Source organism: Anopheles bellator, chromosome 1, assembly GCF_943735745.2.
Source record: "Anopheles bellator chromosome 1, idAnoBellAS_SP24_06.2, whole genome shotgun sequence".
Taxonomy (NCBI): domain Eukaryota; kingdom Metazoa; phylum Arthropoda; class Insecta; order Diptera; family Culicidae; genus Anopheles; species Anopheles bellator.
Window position 1 is genome coordinate 59,753,364 of NC_071285.1, and position 15,393 is coordinate 59,768,756.

The 15,393-nt window shown below is 47.7% G+C and overlaps 2 protein-coding genes across 4 annotated transcripts in view; both read left to right on the plus strand.

Moving 5' to 3' along the window:
- LOC131206180 (potassium voltage-gated channel subfamily KQT member 4-like) overlaps positions 1-9,696 on the plus strand; it is a 66,466-nt gene extending 56,770 nt beyond the window's left edge. The window contains exons 19-20 of the mRNA XM_058198622.1: positions 6,857-7,068; positions 7,296-9,696. Coding sequence (XP_058054605.1) covers positions 6,857-7,068; positions 7,296-7,514 — 431 coding nt within the window. The 3' untranslated portion in view covers positions 7,515-9,696. The remainder of the gene's footprint in view (positions 1-6,856; positions 7,069-7,295) is intronic.
- A 285-nt stretch (positions 9,697-9,981) lies between these two features.
- On the plus strand, positions 9,982-15,109 carry LOC131214968 (dnaJ homolog subfamily C member 22). 3 transcript variants are annotated; one of them, XM_058209324.1, is made up of 4 exons: positions 9,982-10,107; positions 13,774-14,263; positions 14,321-14,525; positions 14,597-15,109. In XM_058209324.1, exons 2-4 carry the CDS (start codon positions 13,786-13,788, stop codon positions 15,096-15,098), a joined length of 1,185 nt encoding a protein of 394 aa, XP_058065307.1. In that variant the 5' UTR covers positions 9,982-10,107; positions 13,774-13,785; the 3' UTR covers positions 15,099-15,109. The 3 variants fall into 3 exon arrangements, with proteins under 3 accessions (XP_058065307.1, XP_058065305.1, XP_058065304.1); XM_058209322.1 differs by lacking the exon at positions 9,982-10,107 and adding an exon at positions 12,679-12,808; XM_058209321.1 differs by lacking the exon at positions 9,982-10,107 and adding an exon at positions 13,626-13,694.
- The last annotated feature ends 284 nt before the right edge of the window (positions 15,110-15,393 follow it).

Consider the following 15,393-nt stretch of genomic DNA (forward strand, 5'->3'; position numbering starts at 1 on the left):
TTTCCGGACGTCCCACTTCCGTGGATTATCCGTCTGCATCTTCCCGTCACTCAAAGACACCATCAAAATCTTCCGACAAACCCCCGGAAGCAGCCACGCTTCAACCTGGTGTGCATTTCTGTATATTTCGCTGCTTTCTCTCTCTTTCTCTCTGTCTCTGTCTTTTTATCTCTTGCTCTCCCTCGCTGTGTTCTCTTCACTTGTCGCGTAAAACGTTTCTGGAACAAACGTCCGTGTTAAATTTCCGTGACAAATCCAACATGGCTCCAACATGGCGTTCGGATGGTTTGATGGCGTTCGTTGGAAAAATGGAACAAAATACTGTAAACCCACATCCGCACCACGGTCCCAGCAGCGCCTTCGTACGACGACTACAGCTCTTCAACGTCGCTTTAACGCCGACGTGGAAGCTGACGGCCGCTGACACGCTGTGCTCAACGATCGAGCCGATCAGGCTGAGGCGCGAGAACTAACTTTATCGTTGCCAACATTTAGACCAGAAGTGTTTAGCGTCTGCACCGGGGCCCGAACGCCATGGGCCAAAAACCGTAAAAGTCGCCTGCCAGCACACACCGTTCCACGGAGCACGGCGAAAATCTGGCAAACATTGGGAGTAATACGGTCCTGCCCACGGGTTCACAGGGCTTTGTGCTTTGGTCCGCAGTTCGAGGGAAACGTTACTTCCAGCAGCCCTTCGGGCTGCCGTGGCCTAAACCAATTTCTCTTCGAAAACATCCAGCGTTGAAATTTAAATATTCGTAGAAAGGATTGAAACGTTCGAAGCGGCTACGGCGCGATACAAATTGACCACCCGGCGAGGGCCAGCGGTTCGGGCACGGGTTGCAAAACGACGAATGAAAGTGGCGATAAAAACCAGCGGCTGTACCCTAGGCATATGTGTGCCATACCTTCGATCAAGCCATTGGGCCATTGGGCCATATCAGATAAGCCGCGCGATGGTACCGCTAGCCAAAGCAAACTATTGTAACCCGCAGGATACTGGAGCGGCCGCAAGGGAATACAGCACGGACTGCAGGACTGCACATGATGGGGAAACGAGGGTTCAGAGATCGAACCCAAGCCGATAAACCTCGCCTCACGGATCGGTGGAGGAATGTAAAGGCCGTACAAAATTTAACACGTCCGAGCTTATCGGCCAATGGAGGCGCCTGGTGGTTGTTCGAAAGATAATTTAAGCTTCGCTACGGAATGCATTCGCCCGTCGTAATACCTTTCGACCCCCCATTCGCCAACCAACCAAAACCAAGAAACAACATTCAACCAAGATTATCATCACCTCTGCCACTACTCCGATACCATCATCACCACCACCACCATTGCCCAGACCAGAAATACTCATCAAAACCATTCGATAGTGAGTCTGTGAAACCAATTTTCTCGCTCTATCCAGCAGCGGTTTCGCTACCATTTTGTTTATCTGTCTGTCTGTCTGCCTGCCTGTTTGCTGTCTCGTTCCTCTATCTCTCTCTTTATCCCTTCCCATTCTTCCTGGTCTCTCTGTCTCTCTGTCTCTACTATCGCTATGTCTCTTCTATACTGTGTCCGTATTCGATGTGCATTCCCCCCTTGGTCAATGTTTACACATGCCCATTTCCGTTTCTCTCCATTCTGCATTGCCCTGGAACCTGCGGTGCGGTGTCCTGTGAGCCTTTCTAAATCGTAGAAGCTACCACAAAAGCATCGGTGGCAACTAAATTCGATTAGAATCGGTTTCCAATAAACAAAAGGGACAACAAAAACACATAAAAAAACCCACCCAAGACATCGAAATTCCTTCTCTTTTCTGTCTCTCTCTCTCCCTCTTTCTCTCTACCCCTTTCACTCGCTTCCTGGTGATAATATCTAGTTCCCGTGTAGACCTTCGTCCTTTGTTCGTGCGTCGTACGGTGTTTCCTATTTGAGTTGCGAGCTTCCGGCTATTTTGTTTGGAACGATTCCCAGTAGGCTTCACCCTGTGTATTTGTATTTGTGTGTATTTAGTGGTGTATTTGATTTTGTTCCGTGTCGATTTTGTTCGTTACCTGCCAAATCGAAAAAACTCAAACGAGTTAAGCTCATGGCTACCGCGATCCATTACAGCCGGACGATGACGTTTTAAAAAGGATGGAAATTGAATAGCTCATAAATGAAAGTGGTATTTTTGATCGATTCTTATCGCTTTTCAACTATCAAAGCGTTTTATACATTATTGAAACCGACTCAAAATTTGCCTGGTGTATGTAAAATATTTTCTGGGCCCCTTTTATCGAATCCTTCTATTGAGGGTGTTACTTTCGCCGTGATGCTTCATTTTTGACCCGTCAAATTTACTCACATGAAATGGCGTCCCGAGGGATGGCCTAGGGCATCACCTACGTTTTCTGGGCCCGAGAAGATACCGCGACGGTTGCTCCATTCGGACCATTACGGGGTTCACTGGGCGTGGAAATTTAATCCTTTTCCAATCCTCGCCCGGCCCGGTGACCCCGGTGATGGCCTTTTTCCATTCCATTTCACATTTCCGATACATCTCCCCAGGCGGGGCGTGCATTTCATGCCGTCAGCGTGCGCCATCGGTGTCGTACATATTTGAGCGTGCACCACCACCACCACCTGCAGGCATTACGATAAGTGTGTAAGAACTCCCGAAAACCATTACATCGTCTGCGAGCGTGCATGCCAGCGGACACAGCATAACCATGCATACGAAATCATGCCGGGGTCTGTGCCAGCATTCCGAATGGAAGGACCGCCGAAAAAGAGAAAACCCAAGCGGTGGTACCAACAACCAGACAGGACTCTCTGGCAGGTGTAGACCACATCGCACGCGGGGATGCCGCCTTCTCTAAAACGGATTGATTACACGGGCTCGGGATCCTGTTTTGATGCAAATTGGATGAATCACTCCTTTGTGCTATCCGATACCGTTCGTGAGAAGGCGGCCAACAAGACAAACTCTCCGATAACTCGTGTTTTTGCTTCTTAATCATAAGTTGCTCAAGGGCGTTGGAAAGTAATCTTTTGCAACCAACCGGGCCCGAAAGTCTGAAGCCGCCAAGCGGTTTCGTCTTTCTTGTGGCCAAGCCGGGTGTGAGTTCTTTTTGGCCAGAAAAAGATTATCTACTTTTGTTGACGCACTGACCGAGCCGCTCGGAGCCGCTGCAGAAGGGTCTTTAATCTACGTAGGCTTTAAACACGGACTCTCCATCATCGTCCCGTTCCGGCATTCAGGTTGACATGCGACCAGCACTCCATTTCGCTGCTGACACGAACACGAGAGTGCAACATTGGGAGCAGCATATGCCATGTCCGCGGGTAGATGGTGCATGAAAATCAAACCGATGGCCTATCAACGTTGGCTTTTAAATTGAATGAACGCTACGGTGGCCATCCACCTGTTCTGTCGCAGTCCTGCACAAATAGACGCGCGGCAAGCATTGACGACAAAGTAAACACATCGCGGCTGGTGGAATCGGAAGCATCGCAATAACATGTGACCAGTTTTGGTTCCGGGATCGGAGCTGCCAGCCGCTATCGGCACGGTATCGGGCCACAGCCTGTCATCCAATCCAATCGGGGTCGTCGTAATGGGGGAGCCACACCTGACGCGCGATTGAACTTCGTTTGGAGAGACCCCGAACCCTGTATGTCATCGAGCCGATAGGAGTTCGCATCCTGTTTGTGTCAAAGTGCCCACCATGTGTGCCTTGCGGTGGAGCTCGGGAAGTACTTCCGATTCGCGGCCGCTAGTATACCTCCGACCAAAAGAAAACAAACCTCATCGTCGTGATGTTGAAGAATCTGCCACTCCGTCGGACCGTATCGTGGAGAATTCTGCAGGATCGTGACAAACTTGAAACCAATAGCGAACTCTCGTTTCGAGTTCCTTGTTCCACTGACATCTGGTGTCCGGGAGAAGAATGCGTAAAGTAGTTTCAGTTGGATGAGCTCAATGGACGAATACGCTAGAATGGCTTAATAAATGCTGCACTGTTGTCTTATGAGATAGGAATGGAAAACGTTGTAACGTTGCCGGTCCCCGGCTCGGGCGAGTATTAACATTACCGAATCGGATAAGCAATGATTGTGCCAAACCACTTCGCACTACGACCGGAAGCTGACAGTCGATAAAATCAAGAAAATCGCCGGGTTTACTAATACGACTCTCGAAGCCACTCAACACGAGTCCGTGTCGGGCGAAGATGCCCCCACTCGTCAACTATCCACCGAAGGACGAACACCGCTCGGTTGGCGAGCAGAGGATCCTAGACCACGGCATGTGTGTGTTCGCCGGCGCAACGCCGTTCCCAAACCCAAATCCGGAGGTCGGTTGCGGTCGCCGTAGTTGCCTTCGGTGTGTAGTGCCAGACCGGAGGGCAGCACATAGACCGGAGGTAGGATAACAACATGATTTGTTGTTCCTTCGTTGAACTTGTTGTGTGTCATGTATGCCAGGCGTCTAATGATGATGCCAGCCAGCTGGTTGGCTTCATGTCGGTTTCCCATGCATGATTGGACAGACTGTGTTCTGAGCTGCGGAGCTTCCTTGGAATCGAAAAATGAGCACCAGCTGCGGTTTGCTCCGCGATCTGCAACATTGTAACAAGCGCGCTCCGGTTAGTGGACTATTTCCCTGTTCGATCCGGTTCAGCCTCATAAGTAGGTTCGCGAATCGCCCCTAAATTGTGCCACAAGAGGTAAAGTTGGTCAACTATTTACGCTTTTAATGTGCTTTCGCGCCTCTTTATCGTATTTATTGCATTCGGTGGCCGTAACTACCGAAAGGCACTCGGAAGGTCACGTCTGCCACAGTGGGCTACTTAAGGGGCCGAATCGGCACACGTGCCAATATGGTAATGGAAATGTTTGCAACACCTTCAGGCACGAGCCCCGATCATCGACCCATCGGCCGGCGCGGGTTGGCGGGAGGCTTATAAAATAAAGTAATAGCACGTAAATCCCACGTGCCGCGCCGCGCCGCGCCATGGTGCTGCCCAAAAAGGCAACGGCAACTAACGTCTTACGATAATGTTTGCCACTAATGTCAAACAACATTACTACCGCCCCGCGGGTTCGCCGCTTGCGCCGAAGCTGAAGTGCCAGAAGCGATTGCCTCCCGGATTGTTCTCTGGCCCGTGCGCCGCGTTTGAAGGGCTAATTAATTAGCTAAACTCACAAGTGTAACGATAAACGCCACATAAGCTAGAGCACTGTCTTCGGCGCAAACGCACATTCCGTGCCCAACACTCACAGCGGCCGACCCAGGGCGCGCGCCAACCAGGCAGCCAGTGGCAGTGGGTGTTGAAGATGCATAAAATTTAATGAAGATAAATATTTTCAACCGCGCGCTTCACAACGCGTCCTCGAAAGGATAAGCCGAGCGGAAAGTTCGCAACTCGATGCGGCGCGCAAGCCAAAGGGGCCAAATGATGTTTTATACAGTTTCAGCGAGACGGTGGCTCAGGTTCTCGTTCGGCACCATAAAAATCCCATCCTGGCGCATAAATCTTCCAACAAACGTGCCGGGTTTTGCTTCGTTTTTTCTTCTTCTCTGTGCGGTGGGCAGAAACGGGCGAACTGAAGTTTCCATCAACAAAATGATGTTACTGGATGGCCGATCGGGAGCCCCACTCACCGACACTTTGGTACCGATTTTGATTCACTTGCCTGCGTCCGAAGGAAAAAGGGGCCAAAGTGTTTCGGTTTTCTTCTTTAAACATTTCCGGTTCCTTTTATGGTGCCGTTCCGAAAAAGGGCACCAAACGCGCGAACCAACTTTTTGAAGTCAAATGGCGCGCAACGGGTTCGGAACCCTTTTCCGGCTTATTTTTTGCTCCCCCCGGAGGGCCGTGTTTGGCGATTCTTAATTATTATCGATGGCCATTTTATAACGGTGCTGCTAATGTGTGATCGCTTGGCGTGCCGGTGGCCCTGTAATGCCGACATTATCGTACCGCTCGTTCGACCGCTTCGAAGCTTTTATTTCCAACCATAAAAGAGGTTCCAACTCAAATAGCTAATTCAGTACCAGACGCACAGACACAGAGCGGTAGCCGAGACGTTCGGAACTAGAGTTGTTGTGTTTGGATTTCCTGTACATTTCGTGTTCGCCGCCAGAATACTCCGCAGTTGCATGCCCATCATGCCTCTATGCTTCCAGTACTTATGTGTGTAGATGTTTGATTCCTGAACCCTACGCCAAGGTGTCCCCTGCTTCCTGTCGCTCAATGTATCCGCTGAGTCCGCTGGCATGGCTTTGTTGAAACTCACGCAGGGCGCAGGGACCAGCGTAAGGTCAGGGCAAGCAACGGAGTGTTCATAATAACGTGACCAGCCACCCGCTAGTGCCATCGTGTCCTCCCGCAGATTCCGGAGGTCCTCCCTTAATTGTTAATCGTTGATCAAAACGCCGGTCCTCGTGGGTTTATCTTGAATGTTTCGTTAGATGTTGTGCCCTCCGACCATCACTATCACCAGCACTCACTCTGTTTGTGTGCCTTCACACCAATTATTGTTCACCACCACCACTCGGTTAGCCACAGACACCAGAGACACCCAAACACACACCTCACAAAGTAATGCCACCTTTCGGTACGATTTTCTCACTGTTTGACGTTTTATTCGATGTCGGTGTGCCTGTGTGTGTGGTTGCTGTACAGGGAATCGGTACCGCCGGAACTTCCGGTGTCCGGTTCCATTTAATCGTCAGTTATGTGTGCCGTTTTGATTGAAATCCATTTCTCTATTTCGTCTTTTCCTTCCCTTTTCTACACATCTTCCGCTTTCTCTCTGCAACTCTCTCTCTCTCTCTCTTTCTTTTTCTCTTTCTTTCTCTCTCTCTCTCTCTCTCTCCCAGTTATCATGATGGACGAGGAGGACGACGAGGACGACGAGGAGGAGGACATCGAGGAGGAAGATCTGGACATTGGCGTTGAAATCGATCCCGAGTCGCCCCCGTGGGACGAGTACGGCGAGCTGGACGTCGAGGATCAGGACGATACGACGGAGAACACGGCCCTACTGCGGACCGCCGCCAAGACGGAAATCATCGTCACGCCCATCAGTCCGGTAAGAGATTATCAAAATGCGATTATCAGCGACGGCTGATCACGCACTGATGGAAAGTGATCGTAAATTGCTGTCATCATCAAATTTTCATCTACAAGACCGTCGCGATACTTTTGACTCGGAAGAAACCAATGTTTAAAGCTTTAAGCGTGAATTTAACACTTAAGCGGATCCATTCGAAACAAAATGAGCAGCTGACACCCTTTTCTGTTTCCGATGTCCTCTAGGTGAGTTCGGCTTTCGAGCTGAACCGTATGGATAGCGAGGAGTACCGGCGGTCGAAACCAGGGGCGGCTGTCAACAATAACGAGGGGGAACAACACTCCCAGCAGCAGCAGCAGCAGCAACCGCAGATGCTATCGATGATGGGTCCAAGTGGAGCGATGGATTCGCTCAAACCGGAGATGAGCTCCTCGCCACGAAAGAACGGTTCCGACGATACATGAGACTGGCTGAAACTATCCCCAGCGGCCTGTTCCGGTTGCTCCCAAACACCCAAGCACCTAGGGCCCAGTGTGATCCACAACAAGCGACAACTGTTGAACGTGCTGCTAGCGAGCCTGTTTGCCATCTGCCTTTCCTCACAACTTCCGGCGCCCGTTGGGCGTCTCTCTAGCCAGCCCTCGGCGACCATGGACGTAAGCTGCCGCGTCTACGTGCTTAGCTGGCGAGCTGGGCCGCGAAACCTTCACACAGAGATGGCCCGCGGCGTCGATAAAGCAACAAACCACTTCTTAGCGACCTGATTTCATCTGCCCCGCCCCATTGTCCTTCGTAGAAGACGCTATATTACCTGTTATACTCTGCTGTTATCATAGAAAAGTCGGTGTCCCTCACCTGTTGTTGAACACGTCAAGCTTTCGGCCAGCAGCCCGCATTCGGAAAGCTCTCCAGACCACGTGGTGGTTGCCCTTTTCCCCAATACTCTCAAACGTAGGGCGGAACGTTACTATTTTTGTTTCGTTATTGTGGACTGTTTAGAATTTTATGCACTGTTACTTCCAAGTTTGCATTGAGATGCGTGATGCGAGTCCGAATCAATGCTTTAAGAGTGGCTCTGAAAGACACGCACTTCACGACGCATTACGTGATTTGCGGCATTGTGGTGGTACCGTTATGTGCATTGGAGTCCGATTCTCATGCAAAGTCGTGGAACCTCCACTCCGGTTTCCCTCCAGCCGACACGGTACGGTTTTAGGTATAGGACCAGCAAATACTCGATGCTTCGAAGAACGCAACCGCAAAACTTAGGTGCGCCTATAGGCACAGCAATTGGATTAGATTACTTAGGTTAGCCAGTGGGGTAGTGCAGAACAACTGAAAGTAGATATCAACTTCATATACTCTAAAGGCCCAGTCCCAATCTGGCCTTAGTCGCACAATGACAGTAGCAAGCGCAAGTTACATTTTGAAATCGATAGCCCGTTTTTGCTATATCTTACTTTATATTCTCCTAGAATCCAGCGTGTGCGTTTATTAAGTAGCAAAGGATTAGGCTTATAGTGAAGAACCAAGCGAAATCACACAAAACTCCATTATCAAGTGTAGTCAGCCCGAAATCAGCATCTCACTAACCTAGCACACGAGGACGAGGATGAGGACGAGCGGATCACTAGGAGAGAAGGAAAACATTGAAAATGGCCAAAAACAGGATTTCATAACAGTTAAGTACTAGACTAGCTGAGGAACTAGGAAGAAGCGAGTGCAGTGGTGCCGCAGTCGCACCGGCAACACCGACAAAGTGGACCCTTTGCACTAATGCTATTGAAACAAGAAATGTCAATTATTAATATTAGAGACGGATAGTTGAAACAGCCCACGCATGAGACAAGGATGTGCGAAACAACCGCAACACGTCTGGGTGAGTATTGTATCAAATGTCTATTGGTTTCCGAACAAGCTGTTTTTACCGTACCATATTAAGCTCCATCGCATCACCCCATTCAACTGTATTTTGGTTAAACACTTCAATGACCTTTCGTAAGACGGATCAATGCGTAATGCTGTTTCAGTGCAGTTTAACGTAATATCCAACAGTACACTGCAAGGGCAAATTCAACCAACGGATGGATGGCTACAGAGCAAAAGTGGTAAATTGAACATAAATACATTAACAAACCATGCGACGCATTAACTCAAACATAAGACGACAATAATAAACGAGTAGCGACACACGGCGAAAGGCGATGTTTCCAAACGATACTAATTAACCCGAGGAAAGGAATGCTGAAGGGGAACTCCCGTTGAGGACCTTGAATCGCGAGAGCGTCACTGGACAGAATGTAGCTCTAGAAGTAAACCGATAACACAATCTAGACAAATGCCATCAAAATAAACTAGTGATATTTAACAGCGGTAACGGAACGGAACGGTTTGCCTTTCGTCCTCGTCTGGTGGAGGCGAAAAAACCTTGTTCGAAAAATAGGAGCGAAATCGTAGAGCGAATGAACCTACCAATTCTAGCTGTAACAGATAGAAGCAGTTAGTTGTTACAGTAACTGTAGCTTGCACATATTTAGGGTAATACTGTCTAGAGAAATTTTACTCTCCCAACCGCGCGAATGTTGGCCCTTGTTTTATTCCGTTGTTTTAGTTCTCTCTACGGTAAGGCTACACTCGTTACGAATATTTTACTCTTCTCTAATAAAAAAGAATTGCTATTTTCGATATTTTTTTGTACTTGATTTATTTGTTTCGTAAATATGAAATTAACACTAACTTTGTTTTCAATACTAACTATCTGTTTGAGTTTAAGTGACTGTTTTTTCTTCTTTCCTGCGTTATCTTTCCAGTTAGTTTGTGTTTCTGTTAAAATAGCCAGATAGAACTGTACATATAAAGAGGACACAACTCAATAACGAGACGGATAAAACGTTGTAAATTTCAGCAACCTAAAAGGACATGCAGTTTTAACGAAAAGTTTCAGCACCCCTGTACATAGCGGTTCCCGGGGGCATATAGGCATCGGAAGCCCCTCTTCAGCTGCCATACGTTCTTTGGTTGAGCAAATCGACCACAGCTTAGCACACATACCGTACTGTAAGTAGTCTCGAAAGAGTATATAGTCTAGTGGTGCATACGTTGGGTAACATGTGTTTTAACTAACTCCTAGCATTAAGGCCGAATATTTGGGAGCATTGTTTTTGTATCTCGGTTTTGTTAGAGCTTCAAAACGTCGTAGCATTGGGCATTGCTCCCTGCGAACATCATTTAATTATTCATCAAGAAGCCCGCAAAAGTGTAGAATCGAACTCAACAATACCGTCCCTTGTGTTTTAGTCAGAGTCAAGTTCAGTTGGAAAGTTCCTACTTCTCTGTGTCTTTACGTGCTGTGATGGACCTCAATTGTCACTCGTGCTTGGTGATTGGTTTTTTTCAGAATTAGATTGCGTGGTCAATTCGAGAAAGGTTTTGCTTATGAAGCAATTCAATGTTCATGATAAATATATTGTTTAAAACATAATTTCTATTGCACAAACGATGGTGTGTCGAAACAGTTGAACTATGATAGGCATTTAAGAGTTTGTTGGGTGATTACCATCAGTGCTTATAGGAGCAAGTGCGAAAAACAAATACTCCAAGTATCCCAGGAGGAATAAGAAGTACTCTTAAATTTAACAGAAATCTTTGCTTAACCCAGACGCGTTAATAAAGCAATCGGCTATTTTTTTTCCTTCGTCTGCCTTATAGAGACATTTCTACGATTTTATTTTATATTTTTCTTCTTTTAAAGACAATTTGAATATAAATGATAACTTTACATAAAAATAAAGGGATCACAGAAAATGGTACAAGAGCTTTACATAAACTTAACAGTAAGTAATGAAGTAAACGGTAATTAGGTAATCGACGATAATCGATGGAAAATAAAAAGAAAACTAAACTCTCGTTCGCATATTTAGACACATTCACTAACGTACAGAGGAAAAATGCCACCATATTTAAAACATAGTAGGCTAAATGGAGAACGTGTATACTCTGCAGGCTTATTCTAACCATGCGCCCTTGTATTAACCCCCCGAAAGGACACGCAGAGGTTCACGCTGTCGCATCTTATATCTGGAACGTTGGAGTAACATACAATAGCTTCCTAAGTCTACTAGTTAAGTAACTATCGACCGGCGCAGTACGTTGTGGTCTCGATGTAAAAGGAAAACAGCTAGGAAACAAGCCGCCGGAACGGATTGCCTGCTGGCGTGCTTACAGTTGAACAACCAAACCTACTTAAATATCAGAAGAAGAGACATTAGTTTCATTTCATTCAGACTAAGTGTAGGAAAATCGTACGCCTATTTTAACTAGAACTCTTGCTGTGTTGTCAAACGGTTTATTGTTAGTCATTAGCCTCGTGATGTATTCATAAGCAAGAGTAGATAAAGGAAATTCGGATTGTTTCTGTCAAATAGATTGCATTTAAACATTCATTGAGCAATTGCATGTGAAGAAAATGGCAAACATTTTAAACAAAGACTGTACATAGCGAAACGCAAACAGTTTAAAGCTCTTAGGGAGAATCTGAGTTGTTACTTGCTTCCATTAGGCGGGTTAGGATTTTGCTAGTCTAACTGCACTAACAATAAATAAACCAAATCGATTTAAGGTAGGTAAGTTCACGGCACATTTAGCGACTTTGTAGAGAAAGAAACATATTTTATTCATGGTAGAAAAACTACATAAGTGCTATGAATTATTCGAAACCGATAACAGTCGTGGCGACAAAACGCGTTGGAATCGCGTTCAGTCTAAGTGTGAGCATATGCACGACGGAACAAGTCATTACTAAATTAATCCTAAACAATTAGAAAAATTTACTACTACAGTTACGGATGGGGCCGGTTAATGCAAATCAAACAAAATGTAAACTAATATTGCTAGCTGGACTGTGCGGGGGGGGGTAAAAGAAAGGAGGAGATCTTATTTGCCATTACTTTCGTCATTATCAAAATGTGATACAATATTACGAAGATATTATGCTAAGCGCTGCGGTGCACATGCACCGGCGTACCGGCAAACATTCTTGTAACGATAGGATGTAAAATAACTACAAGTTGCGTATCGTGTAAATCGTTTTGCCAGCATATAGTGTAGCTAATGGTCAGAGCCGTAACAAAAGAATCCTACAAAACCAACTAACCAGCTAGTGGAAACGAACACCGAAACAAGCAAACCCAAACCATTTATCAAACTTTATTAAAATATAAACAAACGTAGTGGACAAATAAGTGGCCGTTTCTTTTTTCAAAAGAGACTTCTGTTGGATGACAAAAGCGCGGTGAAATATTTCACGTCAGCAAAGCCTCAAACCGATCAACCCTTCTTTTTCTCTCTTGCACACTGCAACATTCGGAAACAGTGTGCCCCAAAAATTGTTTATGATTTTAAATAATGATTTAGGTTATTTATCATAATTGAGCACGTGCATTATACGTAAAATGTGGAACCTTATCAAAACACACGGACAGATAACAATAATTTTGCAAAAAATCGTAGATTCTTCCTAAAACCGAAATTGTCCGCCTGTTTGATACAAATTTCCCATAGTGCGGGTTGGTGCTTCTAACGGTATTTGGTATTTTCGTACCGCGAGCGATCATTCGTTGTTTCGTGTTCGTCGTGATTCAGTTCGGCAGCCGAAGGGTTAAGATAAAGCGCATCAATTCGATCGGAAAGTGCATTGAAACTAACAAGTTTTTGGCACTGCTAAAGTGTGTGGCTGAGTGATCTTCGAAAACACGAAAAGGTGAGCCAGAAAGAACTCTTCAGCCCAATAACTGGTTGGTGCTTCTGGAGCGCGGCTAACGGTATTCCCGGCCATTACCTGAGACAACAAGAAGCTGGCGAACGGGGAAGAGAAACAAGAACGGACACAGCGTAAGGAGAAAGATCGCTGTTGTGTTGAGTCGAGCGCATCCACAATTTTGTGTTCAACTTTTAACGCAGACGGGTAGAACAATGCAGAATGGGTGGCGAAGTACCACGCAAAGAGGATGGAAAAGGAATTATTTTGTGCCCGTGTTCACCGCACTCAGTTTCAGATGTGAATTCTGTGTAAAATACAATTTCTAAAGCAGCCATTCCAAGCAGTTGGATGTTCACGAGTGGGACAGGCGGACCATTTCGCCGCACAGTGAAAGTTGTGAATCAATACTGCGTGCTGCAAAGTGAAACGATCGTGTGCTCATTTCTCCAAAGAATGTGGGTGACAATGAATCACGTTTGAACATGATTTCTTTATGCTTTAAGCTTTAAAATAAGACGTTTTGGATCGTTGAGCACTGGCCTGGCTTTGGCCAAAAACAAACAGCTCGCTTCGTGTGCTTCAACTTGAACTTGAACCTTCATTTCGGAATGGGGTCATAAAAGCCAGTTGCGGCCGGAGAGAAAATAGAGCGTGATATCAAAAGCGAACGCGCAGCAAACCCGCGGAATATTATGTAGTGACCCACCGACGTGTTTACTCAAGTGCATCATCGCTTACAAACATTTGTCAACAAAATGACGTGGTGTTACTACCTTTTCTAGAGAGACACGGCCGGCCGTTCAGTCTTAGCACTATGCCTGGCGGGTTTAGAAGACAGTTCAGTTAGAAAGCCACAGTTAGGGTTCTAATGGACGAATTAGAACTGGTATAGTTCTGAACCCGCACATAAAACACACAAAGGTTTGATCACTTCTAACGGATGAGTCCTACTTCTCCCATTACAGCGCCCGTACAGAATGGGGGAGAAACTTTCGCCGTCCCCGGCGGCTGGCTCCAGCTATCGAAGCTCCGCTTCCAAGCCACAAAAGTCAACCGGAGACGTCGAACAGCTCGGCCAGAAATCGGTCTTCGTGGCGTATGTGCTGTGGTTGTTCGGAGGCATCTTCGGTGTGCATCACTTCTACCTGCGCCAAGACCGGCGGGCGTTTCTCTGGTGGAGCACCTTGGGGTACTTCGGCATCGGATGGATGGCCGAGGTGCTGCACATCCCGGCGATGGTGCGGGACGCCAACGATGACCCGCGGTTCGTGGCGGAGTTCAACGAACTGCTGCGAAAGAACCGAAAGCCCCCCTTCTCGACCAGCCGTTTCCTGCTCGGCGTCATGATCGGGTACTGGTGGGGCCAGATGATCATGATCGCGATACCGCAGAGCGTGTTCTTCGGCGTCGACTGGGGCTTCCTGCACTGGCTCATCCCATTCGCCGTGGCTCTGGGTAGGTACCCGGGACCCCTTGTGGCACACAAATTAGCACTGAACCGTGTCTCCGTAGGTGTTTGGACGGTTGGAAACATGGGGCGCGAGAAGGGCGTCTTCTGGCACTGTCTGGTTGCCTCGTACGGCTCGTACCTCTCGCGGTACTTTGTCATGGACGAGGCGTACTGGATGACGGCGACGGCGCTCTGTTGCGCTTCCGCATTCGATCACTTCTCGAAACAGTGGAACGTGGAGATTCCGAAGAAAAAGCGCATGCCCAGGTAAGTTCCGGCGGCCACAATGGCTTGGACCCCGAAACTGATGACAACCCGACACACGGTTGCTTTCCCAGACGCCTGGCGACACTGACGGTGGCCGCCATCGCGTATCTCTCGCTGTGGGGCGCCTTCGTATACTTCAACGGTACGATCACGGACAGCGAAGGCGACGAGGTGCCGGTTCACGAGGCGCTCTACAACTTCCTCAAGTCGCCCTGGTGGACGGACCTGAAGCAAACGCTGCACGATACGCTGCAGTTCGCCAAATACCACGGATGGGCGGAGGTTTGGAAGCAAATAATTGACTCCATGGACGCGGACGGCGAGCAAAACGCGTACAAGGTGCTGGGGATCAGCGCGACCGCCTCGCAGCACGAAATCAACACCCTGTGCCGCAGTCTGGCGAAGGAAACGCACCCGGACAAGGTGAAGGACGCCAGCAAACGGCGGGCGGCGGAAGAGCGGTTCATGGAGATTCAGCAGGCCTGCGAGGTGCTGAGTAAGACGCGTCGGAAGCGCAGCCAAAGGAACAAGAAGTCGGACAGTGGCAGTGGCAGTGACAAGATCGAGCTGTAGTGCCTCCCGGAGTTCCCGTTGACTGAATCAATAAAAGGTGTCCAGAGTCTCACGAAACAGGTGGTCATTTCCATATCAGACAGCGGTCTTCCGAATGACAATCGCAATTCGCGCGTGAGTTAATTTACCTATCGCACTGCCGTTATCGTGTCACCCTGCGATTACGAGTTTCTGGCCAATGTCGGAAGGTTGCAGGTAGTCCGACGCCAATAGGCGAAGCAGGTGGGAAACTAATAAAGGTCGAAGGCGACCGTGGTGTACCGCAGGACATAGTCGCAATCGAGTCGTCGAGAGA

Coding starts and splice junctions, on each gene's coding strand:
- LOC131214968 (XM_058209321.1), top strand. Junction 14,264..14,320: donor CCCATTCGCCGTGGCTCTGG/GTAGGTACCCGG, acceptor GTGTCTCCGTAG/GTGTTTGGACGGTTGGAAAC. Junction 14,526..14,596: donor AAGAAAAAGCGCATGCCCAG/GTAAGTTCCGGC, acceptor TTGCTTTCCCAG/ACGCCTGGCGACACTGACGG.